The sequence below is a fragment of the Hippoglossus hippoglossus genome, chromosome 23 (genome assembly GCF_009819705.1).
Source record: "Hippoglossus hippoglossus isolate fHipHip1 chromosome 23, fHipHip1.pri, whole genome shotgun sequence".
NCBI lineage: Eukaryota > Metazoa > Chordata > Actinopteri > Pleuronectiformes > Pleuronectidae > Hippoglossus > Hippoglossus hippoglossus.
Window position 1 is genome coordinate 10,339,907 of NC_047173.1, and position 16,967 is coordinate 10,356,873.

Sequence of the window (16,967 nt, forward strand, 5' to 3'; positions counted from 1 at the left end):
ATTCATTGAATCTGTTAATGAATTATGGCAACTGCCCCGAAAATAACCCCACTTCTGAGTAGTTACAGAGGGAAGGGATGGCATTATTCATTCACCTTATATCATATAGGGTTTAACATAAGTGGGAGCGCCATCAGATATGATATGAGACAGATTTTACTCTAATGTGTGCAGACAGGAGTGGTGCTTAATCACAGAGACACCTCCCCACTGTATTACCACACAGTGACCTTTGACCTGGAGTTTCATAAACCTTAATTATTTCAGTCAGAATAGGTTTTTGTGTAAAAACTCCCTTTTGTTTCCACATTGACTGGGTGTAACCCACTTTTATAAGATAATTTCAGAAGTGATGTAAATTCATTGGAAGATGGGAGTCGCTGGTTGATTTCTCAACACACTGGAATCAATGTAATTGGCCCATTGATCGCTGGACATGTAGTACGTGATGTTTTGCATTTTTTTGCCAAAGTCTCCCCCCCCAACTCCCCTCAAAACACACAAAACACAAAACAAATTAAATCTCCAAGGTGCTCAGTTGAAAGAAACCACTGGACTATTTCAACATGCTTGGCTCTTAAAAACTTGACATACCACTTACCTTTAGCAAACAGAACGACACAGACGTGTGTTACACGTGTTTATATTAAAGGTGGAACTTAAATCATTAATCTCTAATTTTAAAAAACTGCTGTAAAAGTGCAATAAAAATGCCACGGCTGACTGAATGACAAATGCACGAGATTATAACAGGGTTTGTTTTGTTTGTCGAGCTGAGCCCCAGACTTAACATTTCAGTCTGGTGGATTATGATTTAACAGGGCATTTTAAAGATATTTTATGGTTTTTAGAGGTTTCATTTCAGAATTGGGGTTTTCCTACATCGCTGAGACATCAAGGCAGATCGAGGTGGGGGCTACATGTGAAGGAATCGAACCCACAATCGCCCGTTTCCATGCAGATCTTTTTCACAGCAGATATTTTGAGCTGTTACAGTAGGAAAAGCTCTGGTGTTGCCAATGACATGAACAATAGCTCTGTTCTATTTACGTTGACTGTAAGCGCACCAAAATACCAGGACGCTTTACTGTACAGCATCTAAAGAGAATCCAGCCATGTTTTATTTGATCATTTACACCTGTGCTTTTCTCACTGTGACGTGTCCAAATGTCTTCTGTGGAAAAAGTATTGAATCTCAACTTAAACCACCTCAAATTGACATGATTGAGTTCTTAAAGGGTTTTAAAACCGAAAAATTCAGTTTATGTTATTTTCTGCATCCTCCTTGATGTGTCCCACTTACTCACTTTGAAAATTTGAATTATTGTTAGACTTAACATATTCAAACTCAATAGCGTCATCTAATATTTTCCAGCCATAATTATATTCCTGGTGGTGTAGAAAAAGCTGTGGACATTTAGACATTGTAGGTATAGGGACACATTTCAGATGTCTACAACTCTCAACATCTCACTTTAATTAATGTTCAAATGATCCAATATGTCTCCAAAAATACAAGATGATTGGAAAAATCAGAAAAAACGGTAAAATAAATTGTGTATTTGTGAAGAACTTTGCTTTTTTCTTCCCTCCTGTCTCAGTACACACTGACCCTTCACTATTAATCATCTAATGATGTCACAATATAACAGGTATAGGTGTCATGTCCTTCTGCTGCTGGAAACCAACACAAATTACTTTTTTAATAAAAAAACACAGATAGAGACTTTATTGATCCCGAGGGAAATTTAGACGTCAAGTAGCGCATAAAACAGTCAAACACACCAGAGCATAAGAATAATAAAAAGGTCAAAATGAGTCAAGAATAAATTCGCTGCAGTGAGATGAAAATATATAGCTACCAGAACTACTAGAAAGCTGTCACTAAAGAAGCATGTGCTAATGGAGATATTGACAATACAATATTATACAAGTACCTGAAGCAGAGTATTGAAGCCAAATATAAATAATAACTGAAGCTATACAAAGTTGTGTGTTAAAGACTAACATATCCTGTCAAATTATGGTACAGCAGATGTAAGTGTATTTAAAAAACAGTGAAAGAGTCCAACTTAAAATACAAGACTACAGATATAAAAGATGTAAAATCAAATAAAGATATTGGTGACATTCTGGCAGCCTAGTGACGTGGTTAATGCGTTAAAATATAAAGACAATTGTTTAATGTTGAATATTACATGAACATACAAAACAGAAAAATGTTTGTTTGTGTGTGTGTGTGTGTGTTAGTATTTAGAAGTACAAGTATGTGTGTAATGAAATAAAACAAACCCATGATTAAATGTATAAAAGCAGGGCTACATTTGTATAAGTACGTTCGTTCAGTCAGTTCAGCACAGATCGTTGTAGAACTTCTTTTTCTGTCCCTGCGCTAAATTACGCGTTTGTTTATTCTCGGTGTTTTGGCCAGCGCCGTGGGCCCCGCCCCCCCCGAGGCGGCCGCAGCCAATGAGCGCGCTCCTGGCTGAGAGGAGTGCTGCGTGTGTGGAGCCGCTTCATTGTACTGAAGCCGCGGCGGAGCCCGGAGCCGACATAAGACGTCTGTGTGCGGGACCTGCGCGCTCACACCCCCCTCCTCAGACTCCCGCACATCCAGGACCCCGAGACCCGCACCTTGGATTAACCTCTCCGGCTGAGAAACATCCACCATTCCCCCTCCTCCCATGACCGAGCAGCCCGGACCGCGGATGCAGAGAGAAGAAATAGAATAAGAAGCGGCGGCGGCGGCAGCGATGGTGCGGCTCCGCTGTTAAGTCCTCGGGACCTTCCTCCTCCTCCTCCTCCTCCCTTCTTCTTCCTCGCTTCTTCCTCGCGTCTTCCTCCCTCCTCTTCCTCCCTTGTTGTCGCCGGTTCCAGTCGGAGGAGGCCGCCGGGTGAAGCGGGCCCAGGATGAAGCTCAAGCCGAACCAGACCAGGACGTACGACGGCGAGGGCTTCAAGAAGCGGGCGGCGTGTCTGTGCTTCAAGAATGAGCGTGAGGAGGAGGTAGGAGAGACCCCCGCGTGTGTATGTATGTATGTGTGTGTGTGTGTGTGCGTGCGCGTGCGTCTGTGTGTGTGAGTGTGGCCTGTAGACCCCCCTCCAGTCATTCACACAGCAGGAGGGTGTGGATAAAACCAAAAAGACCACATTCTTTAATGAAACATGTGAGTTGTGATTTGTCTGTGTCATTGTGCAGCTCTGTGTATTGGTGTGTGTGTGTGTGTGTTTGTGTGTCCGTGCTGCTGCTGGTTGTGTCGGTGATGCGCCTCGGGCCATCCAGTTCAGGCTAGTTTGAGGAGCACGTCGAGAAAAAAGGAGGAAAACGACCGTTGTCAAGGCAGCTTCGCTTAGCAACGCACGAGTGGAGGTCCTGACTTTCAAAATGAAAGCCCCCCCCCCTCTGACTGAGGGCCTCGTCTGAAACTGAGGAAATAAGCTTTATCAGTAATCATCACAATATAATATACATCAGCTGCAGTGTAATAATGGTTCAATGTGTTCCAATCCTTTTCCACAAAGGCTTGAGCTCAGATTTGTAAAATGTTTTCCAGTGTTTGCCCAAACAGAAGAGTTTAAAACCCACAACCCTCACCCAAGAGTTAAAATTAGTCTTTCAAATACAAAGAAATAACAATGTGACGATCTGACATAATTGTTTTTTGTTAGGATGTATTATTTGGCAATATCGTCCAACCCTTTTCTCGACCTAATCAGTTCGATAAGCTTTATTAGTGTGGCATTTACACGTCTTGCCAAACCAAAGGCAATCAGTTTAACAGTAATAATGTAAAAAATAAAACAACTGCTAAGATAAAATAATGGGATAAAAGAGTTCTACATTATACGTAATACTGGTGAGCAAGAACATAGAAAAATAAACAAGTTAGGGATGGAAGAAATCAAGAAACACTAATTCAGCTGATATCAATAATCATGACGACAAATGTCACGTAATAATGTTTTTTGAGTTTTGTTTTTTCTTTCATGACAAGGTTGTGGTTTTAAACTCTTCTTTTTTGGCACAGAATGACGAACACGTTACAACAAATCTGAAGTAGATCAATTACGAGTAATACCTCCTCATTGTGCACAAGCCTTATGTCAATACGTATTTAACTTTTTTGATGTTGCAATTAATGAATATAAAACTGTGATAATTACTGATATCGTTTTATTGTCCAGCCCTAGAACAAATGCAGACGGTGGCACTAAGTTGATGATGTCGCAATATGTATTTACAGATTTTTGTGTCCCACTGTTTGTGTCTGTTTGGCAACTAAAACCACACACTTCAAACTGAATGAAGGGTCCTTCTGTGTCAAACTTTGGAATATTGGGCAGTAGCCTATTTTTTTTAAAATTCCTTCCAAATGTGTTTTTATACTTTTACAAGGTGTTTACATACTGGCAGCACAGTCTGTCCCACTGCTTGTGTCTGTGTCTTCTCCATTTCCTGACTTCTTCAGGGTCTTTTCTCAGGTTTCTGACACTTGTGAGGTGATCTGCCACACCACACTATCTGTTTACGGACAAATAGTGTGTTATGAGTGTGTGATGTCATTCCAACAAGTTGTGTAATTCTCTTACTCAACTCCTGTCACTGGTCTAACGCTCTTATTTTGAAGATGTGCTCGCTGCGCTTCCTGTTAGCATGTAGCTAGCTTGCAGTGGAGCGCAGGGAGGGGGCGAGGCGCTGTGATCGCTAACATCGAAAGATATTAAAGATAAATGTCAAAGATCGAGTCACATTAACGCATTTGATCATCACGACATTGTTTACGTCCAGAAACAAGCATCGTCCATTCATGACACTGCCGCATCCCGGCGGTGGAGCTGAATCATGTTGGAGGATTTAAAGGGACCAGCACCGTGTAAATAAATGTGTGGTAACAGACTTTATACAACTCAAAAACAATTTCCTTTGCCTACAGCCGTGTTTTCCACCTCGGACGTAATTAGGAATACATCAGATGTGATGTTACAAAGATATTGTTACATGTCACATAACATAATAATCAACATTCACTTCATAGACTGTATATATGTATACTTGTCTTCACTTCCTCCCACTGTCCAGAAATGAAGCCAAAATATCCTGGATGTGAACGCCACCATCTTGTGCGTTGGTGTCATGGTTGCGAGGTCCTGCCGATGCGTTGGACCAATCATGATCCAGTCTCAGCTGTCAATCATGACGTTTTCCTCCCGTTTTCTTATAGCATCAAATGACTCAGCAAAACAAAACTTACCAGAAAAATAGCACTCGGAAAATAACTTCCTTAAATGACAGAATCCATAAACTGAATCAAATGATAAAATCTGAAAATATTAACATACTTTTGCTGAAAATGCAAAAGCTGAAGCAAGCCACACATAATATAGGTGGTCTATCTAGAGCCTGTTAAGGACTTTGAACTATGACTTTGGTTACTCACGACTTATTTTACATAACATCTAATATGTATGTACACCAGGTCAGTCACCATCCTTCTGCAGTAAGTCATGTTTATGTCAAAACACGTCACTAGCATATCTCTTTTATTGTGGCAAACACTTGCCAGTCTAAATTTAGCCTCATGTTTGAGTGTGGAGTATACAAACTGTTACACAATATATTCTAGAAGCAGTCTGGTGTCACTAGAAAGGCACAAAGAGCTCTGTCTCTGCCTTTCTGTGTTTGCCTGGACAACACACTGATATAAAGATGTAGACACACAAGCATGTCTGTTCAGTGCTCGCCTACATGTGCACAACATGTTATGTCATCGTTATGTCTGGCCATGAAAGAGTTTTTATATAAGTGATGCTATAACAGTAGAGATTTGTCCCTTGATTTCATTTTTGTTGTTATAAAAACTGTGCACCTGCATCTTTGCACCCTTTTCTCAGAACTTGTTTTTACACTTACCAGCAATTATAATTACAGGAAAGGACAGTCAGAGAGTATTGTGACAACAGACGTGTGTAGGTGTGACTATCAACCTCAGGATTTTCAGGCTCTGACGAGCATGTTTGCTCATGCATTCACAGAGATGACTGTTCGAAGAAGCAATCTGGTGCTCTGATTGTGATCGTCAGTGATACAGTCTCAGCTTCAACTTAAAAAAGCCTGAGATGTTCAGCTTTGTGTGATTAATTCATACGTTAAACACATACACACAATCAGTTCCACGGACACCAGAGACACATCTGTGGTGAAAAGAGAGTCGGACGTGCTGCCGTGAGTGTTTTGTTTTGGAGAGGAAAGGAGAAAGCTGAGCCCTGGGGGCGAGCTTCTCTGACAGCAATTAAACTCCTAACAAGGGAAGGCAGGAACCTGACAGTGCAGAGGGACAACAGTGGTAACTGAGCGGGGCCACCTGAGTTAAACAGCATGTGGGGCCTGTGGGCCAAGAGCGCTTCTTTAATTATTTTCCATCATGATAGAGCAGTGATAGATTGTAGAAGTCCGTAATTCAATACATTGTGCCACAAACTGGTGGGCATGTCAATGATTTAATCACAAACTCAGATTACAGCCAAAGGTTGCCTGTATGACTTTACAATCAATATTTTTATACCAACAATTTGAAAAAGTACTACGTTTTAGTGAAAGGGGTCAGTTTTTTGAAATGTCTTATCTTTTATATATATATTTTTTTTTTTCAAAATCTTCAAAATATTTAAATGTCTTATTTTTTTTGAATGTCCTTCGTTTAATTTAATTTTTTGTCTTTTTGCTTTTAATTTTATGGCACCCGATAATTTTTTTGGGTGTTTGATGGACTCTCACTGTTTTAATCAGCTTTGTTTCCAGCAGCAGCAGTTTTCATCGTGAAAACACTAAAAACTAATTGTACTTATCGGCCTTGAACAAAATGGCAGACAGAGTTAGCAATTAGCTGCTGAACATATGTGAGACTTTTAGAAGCTTAAAAAGCCAAATATTTCACTCAGGAGTTGTCGTAGAGTAAAAACAGAGATCAGAGCAAAGTGATTCTCTGAATCTGTTGCATAAATAACCAGCTGTTTTCCACCAAGTTCACTATATAAACTCCCTAAAGAACAATAAATCAGTTAATGTGGCTTAATATTAAAGGGTCAAAATCCCAAAGTCTGAATTCAAACTTTAAATTGTACATTTCAACTGCTGTTTGTTTCATTATTCCAAATCCACCTAAAAAGTGATTTGTTGCTCTGTTTTTCACAGGCTTTTATCAATGTAAAATAAAAAATAGAACATCTAGCTGTTCTTTATTAAAATGTGTCTGAAGACAACTAGACCTATTTTATATATAGTGTTGACTTGTGTACTTACATTATCCAATAGGTTTCCAACCATGTTCAAACCCAGAGAAGCACCAAACGAGAACATTGCGTATAAAGAAGGATAATCACACAGTTGTTTTTATTATAACTTGAATAAAACTTGATTATATATCCTCATCCCTGAACATCATTTGCATCATGTAGATTTTCACTGGCAATGGTGGTGAAGACAACAACTCCCATGATCCCTCGCTGCTTCATTAAACTATAGGTTGCTTTGTTGTTTCGATTGAAGAAACCCCTCGTGGCTGAAGTTGCATACCTTATGTTTTCAAATGCATTGAGCTTGTGCATCAAATGAGAGAGATGAATTGATACCTCTGACGGAGACGGCATTTCTAGCAACGACCTCCATGTTTATGAGATTAAAACCAAGGGGCTCAGTTTTGAAGGTTGCTGCAGCAGCTTGTAAATAATGTCAAACTGGAAATAGGAGGGGGAGGTTATCTGATTGAGTGGATGCTTCACTGTAACATCAGAAATTGAGGCATTCGGTCTCTCTCTCACTCTTTAGTACTCATCTTATCTGTTGATACCGCAGCAGCGACTATACGACTGTAGATTGTGTCCCTAGCTCCCTCCTCCCAGCAGCGGGCCCTGGCTTGGCATTTGGAGCCTTCCTTATTTGACAGCTACAAGCGTTCCTCCTCGGGGAGGAGGAGGTGTTAATGTCCTCCAGAATATTTCTGCCTGCTGTCTATGATTGAGGCCTTGCCAGAGGACCTGCTGTCATAACTGCTGGTGGTGTTTTACTACCAGTGGCAGGTCTGATGTCGCAAACTAAGAAACTGGGTTAAAATGACTGATTTTTCTTATTTTAAATCCGTTCTTGTGTGGCTTTGTGTTGGAGTTTCAGATCACAGAGAGCTCAGCCAGTGCTAGATGTGTCCTGTGTGTCTCTATAGCATTTGTCATTGCACAGATTTACTGCACGTTGCCCCAGAATTGGCCCTCCTCTATTTACAATGGGGGCCCCTCGGAAGTGGTGTGAGTTGCAAAATCACCAGGAAACACTGCAGCATTCCCTCTGGGGGTCCTCTGTCTCTCTGCCCCTCTTTCCAAATATAGGTGTTTTTTTTTTACCTGCACTCAGAGGTCATCTGTCAGCTGACTGTTGACCAATCTGTCATGACTGTGTGAGGTATTTTGTTTTGGTTTTTCCTCACGCTTTCAAACCAGAGTTAAATCTGGGGTGTTGATCATTATGCGTCAGTGATAGCCAACAAGGGGTCCTTCCCCCAGGATAGTTTTACAGTTGCCAGGGTGGGCTTGGAAGGATTTTAAGGTAGATCAACTAATTTAAGAGAATAAATAAAACTGAGTTATTATAATTACTTTCTTTTTAAATATCAGGGAATTAGTTTATGTGACTTGGTTTCTCCCTCCCAGCCAAGTACATCTCAGCAGCACATGAGGCAACAAAATCTTAATTATATACAGTTTGTAGTATGTTGATTCACTGCTCTACATTCCTTAATGCAATAAAACAAAACCTAAATGTGGCCTGCACTGTGTTCTGAGGACAGATGACAACCAATAGATAAAAATGGAACAAGCAGAGCAGAAATCCGCTTTGTCCCCCCTGCCCTGGAAGCTCTTCAGCTTTTGTATTGTACACAACCCTCACTGTCGGCTCCGACCACGTCGACACCAGCGATCCTGCCTTTAAGCCTCGTTGGCCGCAGCTCAGCACACAGACAACACACCATCGGACAGCCGGGGCCGGTGTGTGTGTGTGCTCTGAAATCTCTCCCAACAAGTCCAGAACACAAAGAATGAATGAATCTTTCATTATGTCATGGCACTGAAATAGCCCATCCTGCGTGGAAGTACTTCACACAATAAATAGCCCAATATGAAAACAGACGTCTGGCAGGGGACAGGAGGACAAATAAACCCTTGTCAGATGTCGCACACACAAATTCCTGGATAAGAAAATCACATTTTTCTGTAGTTTTATTAAATTCTCAGATTGTGATTAAAGGAGTGAAGTTCAGTTTGTCTTAACTCTTCTCAAAGTGCTGTTTTCTCGGGCAGGTTTAACTTTGCACATTACTCCCAGTTAACACTCTGCTGAGAAGACGTCCTATTCTGCACTAGAACCGCTTGTACAGTTACTGTAAATGTACCTGCCTTTAAACCGGAGGGTACCATTTATGACCTGCATCTGTCGGGTAGGATTGACACCTTTTTTGTGTGTGTGTTTAAAATGTTTGCAGATGCTCACACTTAATCCACATCCTCATACTTTGACTTCCAGCCGCACACATGCAACCTGTCCCCCTCCCGCCCTTCTTCCGAACCTATATCATCTGGGAATAAGCAGGTGGCTGAGTTGGGCACGAGAAAAAGGCAGCCGCCGACAGCGCGTGCTCTCAAGGGGCCCCCTCCAAGCATGCCAATCGGTTTGGCCCCCAGCCCTTTAAAGAGAAGCCCCAGAAGGCCTCTGGTGCCTCAATCCCATTAGAGAACATGAAGAAAGCAACGCAGAGTCAGGATTAAGTGACAGGTTGACTCCTCTGGCAGATTACTAGATATTGTGATCGGAGGGGTGGCAGAAGAGGATGTCACCATCTGTCGCGCAATCTGCTTAACACACGTTTCTCCCTTTTAATGCACGTATATTTACATTTTCTGGCTGTGGTGGAGGATGATTTCTGGGATGACGTTGATGTGAGCATGAGAGAAAGACGACACATTTGCGTGTCCTCGAGCGAGACGCTGCTGCTCCCGCGGTGCTTATAATGTCTCTTTTCCTTGCCCCATGTGGTGGCACAGATTTTGTTTGTATGGTTGTGTCAGATTGAAATGTAAAAAAAGCACCTAATGTGGCAAATTAAATGCTGCAGGGTTGAGAAAGTGCAGCTGAATCACACATGCAAATGACCGCTCCATTGTTTTTCCCCGTAGTGGTGTTGATGTTGTTATGACCTGCGTTCTGTCACGGGCTGAGCCTTAATGATGATTGATTCACTCTGTGCCAATGTGATAATGTTTACAGCTGGTGCACTTGTGTCTGTTGTGATTGCTTCGCTGTGCGGATATGGCCAGAACCTGCCGACACAGGCACATCTGATCCACGCGTATCTGTGTCCACTGCAACTGTAGTGTAATTCGAAGCCTCCGCAGGGCGCCCGGTGGAGTGCTGGGGAGAATTTGAGCGGCTCATGCTCGGCTTTATGTGCATTGTTTGCCGGGGGTGGGGGTGTGTTGGGTTGGAGCTGCTTAGATACTGGCTTTGATTGAGCTGCACCAACAGACTGGAAAATCCCAAACAAATATAGTGAACATACGCTGTGGCCTCCAAACATTTGGGATTCAACATCTGTTGCTGAAATCACTGTTCGTGTGAGTTGTCAGATTCAAATGTTCAATGGGACGATGTGGACGCTGTGGTCGAGTTAAGCGACAGCAGAGAATAGACAGCAGAGGCACCGGCCATCATCAATCATCGCTCCATGAGACCTGACTCCGAATAGTCAAAGGGTCAAGTCCCATGTCAAAGTGATCAGTTTCAATATGACACAAAATGTCAAGGCAGTGAAGTCACTGAAGCAAATTGGAATCAACACTTGGGTGTGTGAAAAGATTCCACTTTTCTTAAGGTTGGGATTTCATGTGAGACGCACATTCCCAGCACAGCAAAATAAAACAATTAAAACCAGGCTCTATGGCTGCTAATGTTGTGTGTTTTCTTTCTTCAACAGGTTCTGTTGGTCAGCAGCAGTCGACACCCGGAGCAGTGGATCGTCCCCGGAGGAGGGATGGAGCCAGAGGAGGAGCCGTGTGGTGCTGCTGTGCGAGAGGTGTTCGAGGAGGTGAATAAATCTCAAATCATTTTGAGAGATAGCGAGTACGGATGGGACAAAATGAAAATACAGCAATATATTGTTGTTCTGACTCACGAGATTCGATTATCGATATGCTGGAGCCAGGTATCGATGTTTAGTTATTTAGTTGTACATATAGTTTGGACTTTCTCCACTTCATGGTTATTTTGAAATAGAGTGATGGCCTTTGTGAAAATTGACAACTTACAGTGTATTTGTTAAAGATTTAAGAGGCACCAAAATAAGACTTTATGAACATTTATGATGTATCATTATATGATTGTCTCGCAATTTATCAATATCGCATAGGCACTTTATCCTGATATTACCGTTATCGTGGGCCATGTATTTATCATCGTATCATTCGAGACAACACGTGGCGGCTGAGGACATTTAACCTGCAATGTTTTGGACGAGGAAAGATATTTGTGCAAATTTTTATCATATCAACCGTCACCCGTGACTCCCTCTTGCCCTTTGCCACAGTCATATAAAACCGGCTGAAATGACCAGAGATAGACCTGTGTAGCGTTACAGCGGAGCACATACTAAGGGAGAGATTTTTGAAGGGCCAGGGTGTCAGTGGCCGGGTGAATGAGCAGCTCGCTGGTATTCCCGAGGTCCAGCCGGCGGAGGACCTTGTGTTCTCAGCCACGTCAGCGGTCTAAACTTGGCTCCTCGCTGGATTCCTGTGGATTCACACAGGCTGCACTCAAGTCCACCAGACACATCGGTGGGACAGTGACACTTGTGAAGTATGCTGAGAGGGGGGAAAGGACAGATGTCATGTGTCGTGACAGTAATTTGAATCCTGTGAAGTGCATCTGAATAAATAAAACTAATGTTAGAGACATTATTGCATTTCCATGATGATGCTCTTTCAGGATTCATGCCAGGGTTTTTATCCAGGGAAAATTGAAATGATTGCTAATGACAACTATTATTATATGATGTCCTTAAGTTCTTCTTGAAGACTTTATCTCATCAAACCAGTCTGGAACACAATCTGTGTCTCAATTCAGGGGCTGCATCCTTCGGAGGACTCGGTCTACCGGGGTCCACGGAGACTGCCGTCTTCTTAGACTGCGAAGTCCGAACCAAAATGAGACAGCCTGCTCTGTAGAGGCTTCCTCTCGTCCCACCCTTATTGCTGTTGTCCAGCAAAAGAAAGTTTTAATGCAGCATTTCAAGGAGCCAGTGGTCTTCAAACCCACCCAACCCCAGCGACATCACTGTTCCCCAAAAGTAAAGCCAAAGGCCCTCTATCACCCCCTGATGGAGGGGTTTTGGTACTTTAAGTCGTTTTTATCACACTGTTTGTTCAACTGCTCATTTTACCGTTATGTCTGGTTTTAATTGGTTATTTGATATAAAAAGGAGGTGAAACATCATAATTGAAACTGAGACGGACTCACGATTGGTTGAGCATGGCTACCGAGACTCCATCCCCCAATCGCTACTGCGCAGACTCTGACCCTGTTCATACCGGGATATTTTAGCTTCATTTCTGGATAGTGGGAGGTCTTCGAAACGCGTCGTCCATCTTTATATACGGTGAATGGTCTGGAACATACATGGCTCCATAGAGACACTGTGACAACTTTAAGAGAAACAACATTTGTAGCTTGACCAGCAGTTTGTACAGAAACCAAAGTAGCTGTGAGGAGGCCACATCGGATGAAAAATGAAATCTAAAAAATTCTCAGAACACGTGGATTTATTCCACAGTTTACTTCTGAACAATCTCATGCTCCAGTGATTGTTTGTCAGGCACGTCCAATATTTTGGTATCAAAACAAAGCCTGGGAGTTTACACTTGAGCTCAGTTCACAGGAGGTGGACTCTGCATTCTTTAAAACATTGAAATGCAATACAACACAATGCCCATTGTGTGAACTCAGATTATAGTCTGTGGTTTGAGTGCTGCTTTTCTATTGTTTTCAGCCTCTATTCATCGTTTTGTTATTGAAGTGTCCTCAACGTTATGAGCACTGAGGAGGACAAACATTGCAATATTTTCATGTTTTTTCTTTTTCAGGCTGGTGTGAAAGGAAAGCTCGGACGTCTGCTCGGTGTATTCGAGGTAAGCATTTCACATGTGTGTATTTAAGTGCACAAATTAGCATATAAAATGGGCACCTTTTCAATTTAAAAGTGCCCGTCAGTGCCAACATACTTGCAATTCTACTATTTATTTTGCATTGAATAATAATTCTAGGCAAGACAAGTTTATTTGCACTATTCTGATATTAGTATTGATCATTTCATTCTATGACACCTTTCTAAACACCCATGGCACCTAACAATACATATACCCATTTTTATTTGGATCTGCATCAAATTGCACACACTCATAAATATCTGTCCACGAAACATGCCGGATTTAAAAAGAAATCAAGATCCATGGGTTATTCTCTGAGAAATTAACGAAAATCTTGGCAGAGGTAAAAACGATGCAGGCGTGAAGACTCTCCTGACAAACCTCACGTGTTTTGTATCATCGTTGTATAATATAGTTTCCTTTCTTTTTCGTCTCTAAAGCAAAACCAGGATCGGAAACATCGGACTTATGTGTACGTGTTGACTGTGACAGAAACCCTGGAGGCCTGGGAGGACTCTGTCAACATAGGTGCAGTTCCCCTCCTCATCACTGTTTGCAGATGCAGTTGTTCTTACTGTTTTGTGTGTGTGTGTGTGTGTGTGTGTGTGTGTGTGTGTGTGTGTGTGTGTGTGTGTGTGTGTGTGTGTGTGTGTGTGTGTGTGTGTGTGTGTGTGTGTGTGTGTGTGTGTGTGTGTGTGTGTGTGTGTGTGTGTGTGTGTGTGTGTGTGTGTGTGTGTGTACACTTGCTCTGCTTGGGTGCTTTTTTCACTTATCTTTTTATATATGTGAAAAGTGCTTTACGTCATGTAGTCTACTATGGGCAGTGGGGTATGCAGGGACAACAGGTGCATATACATCTAGGCCACTGATCTTCGCTGCAGCATTTCTCCGGCTGCAGTGTATCGGAGCCGTTGGCAGCCCGGTCGGCAAAATGCAGCCTCAGTTTGTCATGAGCTCAGTGGGAAGCAGCTTAAATCTGACCTGGAGCCTGCTGTATCTGCTGGTTTCTTGTTTTGAAATTGAATAACCCGTGTGCAGTCTATTTTTGTTCATGCACGCAACATTTGTAGGTATATATATGTACACACATGCATTTATTTGTGTGTGTGTGTGTGTTTGTTTGTGTTTGTCTGTTCTACCTTCATTTTTCTTTAATTAACCTTTTGAATCTGACAAACCAACCAATAAGCTGCCTCTTGTGGCATTTTACTGCAAAATATTTCAGCCCAGCTCCAAAATTATACTTCTGATCTTTACTTATTTCTATAAATTATTTTTATAGTATAATCTGTGCAATTGTACATACACAACAGAATATGTAGAATTTATTTATGGGTATAGATGGAAGATCTGATCTAAATGCTTCCTCTGACTCATGCATCAATCTCTGTCTCCCTCTACAGGCCGTAAGCGGGAGTGGTTCACCGTGGAGGAGGCTATCAATGTGCTGCAGAGCCACAAACCCGTCCACGCAGAATACCTGCGGAGGCTCCAACTCAGCTGCTCCCCGACCAACGGAAACTCCATCCTGCCCAGCCCGCAGCCCAACGACAACTTCCCCCATTACAGCGCCACCGCCAACACGCCCTCGACGGGGAGCGTGCTGGGCTCCTCCTGCAGATAGGACTGCACCTCCACCTTTATTTTTCGTTTTCCTGTCCAGCTTGGACAGTTTACTGAAAGTCTGTACAGTCTTGCATGAATCTAATGACTTTTCAGAGTCACGGCTCTCTTGTATGTATAAATTCTAGTCTTAGCTGCAGGACAGACCAAAGCCATTCGCCAGAGCTGTGTTAAATGGCTCGTGTTAAAGACTCGTGTAACTGAGCAGAAGCAGGCGGAGAAGCCGGGACAGAAAAACAGTGGAAATGGCGAATGGAAGAAACCTTTACTTTGCTGGCGAACACCAGACTGATGAGCTGATGCTGTGGAGGAAGCTGCAGACTCTGCTGGCATGACTGGGCTGGTGAAGGAATGCCTTACTGAAACTTTGTATGAATGTTATTTCACTAACGCTCGTTTTTATTTTCTTTATTAGAACGGATTTGCTCTCTAGTGAATGAAAAGGGGGGGGGATGACCCCAGAGCATGTCCATGTGGGGGGGGGGGAGGGGGGGAGACTGAATAATGTCTTCATCATCAACCAGTGATGATAACAACCAAATATCAGATTTTACTACACAGATATAACTTTACAAAAAACACCCTGAGCACTGATGTGATTCGAGAATCTCCTCTTTTGAATCTTTTATGCCAAGTGGGATTTTTCTCTACATTCAATCATTCATTAAATGCATTTGTTGTTAAGTTACCTGGCCTAAGAATTATTAACCAATGTCCAAACATTGCTTTTCAAAAAAACCCAAGTGGTGGCGATAAAATAAAGGTGAAAGTTCTCACATGTATTAACGTTCACTGATAAAAAAAGCCGTCTGTGAGTTTCTACCTCTGCAAACTGGACCCGAGTTGTGGCGCTCGATAGTTCGATTTCCTCTCCGACACAACACTGCTGTGTTTGTAGGTCAACTTTACTCAAGGCCTCTGAATCTCACGTCAGCTGACCTTGACTGATCCAACAAACCCGGTGTCTGCTTCAGGCCGCATACCTTTACATCAGCGTTTCCCATGTCGTCAAAGTGAAAGGATTTAACGATGCGGAGAACATCTTTGCCTCGGGTGTTGCTGTCTGTGCTGCCTTGAAGACAAACGAGTTCACTTCAACTACGTTTGTACAAAAAGAGCATTTCTTTTAACCTTGAATGCAAAATAATGCAGATTCACTTTTGTGTCTTTTAAAAAAACCAATGTTTATCAGTTTTATTGTTTATCACAGTGCTGGAATGCAATTTGGTCAAAGCGACCACCAGATAACACGATGTACAGTATAATTGTTTTTGTCTACGATAATTTAAGTCTACAGCTGCAATTAATTCATCTGACAGGTTTTTTTTTTTTAATTAATCTATTAGTCGGAAAAAGGTGAAAAATGCTGAAGAATGTTCATCACCTTTTCTGCATCCGAGTTCTCAGACCATCACCTCAGTTTTTATTGGTTCATAAATAAAAGGTAATGCAGCTTTCACTTAAATCTTTTCTGTTTCTGTGTAAACAAACAGTTTCATGATGTCCATGTCCCACATAAACGACTGCATCATGTTTCCTGCTGCCTCTTCACAGTCACAGATCCTCCCTCTGAAATATTCTGCTGAACGACGACTGACCACACAGAGATTTGTAAATAGCTTTGCAGAGAAACCTCGAAAACGTGTTTTTAACCTGAATGAACCTGTAAAAATGTTCTCTTAACATTTTCTATATTTTTTAAACGATGTACAAATGATGACGGGGAAAATAGAGACGTGCAGAAAAAGCTCACTGATTATTTACAGAACAAGGATGTTTGTATCTGCAACTACGTGCCACAGGTTTAGGATACGGAGAGTTGGTCACTTGGTGTTTTATTGTGAAATGGAGATGTTGGAATTGATGCATTGTTAAAACGTGATTTGGTGTTTTTCATGTGGTCGTCCGTAATGAATCATGAGGTAAATTTCAGAATGAACACAGCACTAAATTTGGGTGAAAATTTACTCTTAAGGAAAACTTACTTAAGTAAATATTGGGTGAGGAACTTTATTTTTATTTTTAAATAAGCATCATGATCATTAACTTTTATTTGTTGTGGCCAAGTAAGTAAACAAATCTGAGCATTAATGAGGATGGAA

General features: G+C 41.9%; 1 protein-coding gene across 1 annotated transcript; it reads left to right on the forward strand.

Annotated features, from left to right (window-relative positions):
• The first annotated feature begins 2,348 nt into the window (after positions 1-2,348).
• Positions 2,349-15,650, forward strand: nudt4b (nudix (nucleoside diphosphate linked moiety X)-type motif 4b). The gene is made up of 5 exons (XM_034578800.1): positions 2,349-3,006; positions 11,019-11,129; positions 13,180-13,224; positions 13,683-13,770; positions 14,646-15,650. Exons 1-5 carry the CDS (start codon positions 2,911-2,913, stop codon positions 14,864-14,866), a joined length of 561 nt encoding a protein of 186 aa, XP_034434691.1. The 5' UTR covers positions 2,349-2,910; the 3' UTR covers positions 14,867-15,650.
• The last annotated feature ends 1,317 nt before the right edge of the window (positions 15,651-16,967 follow it).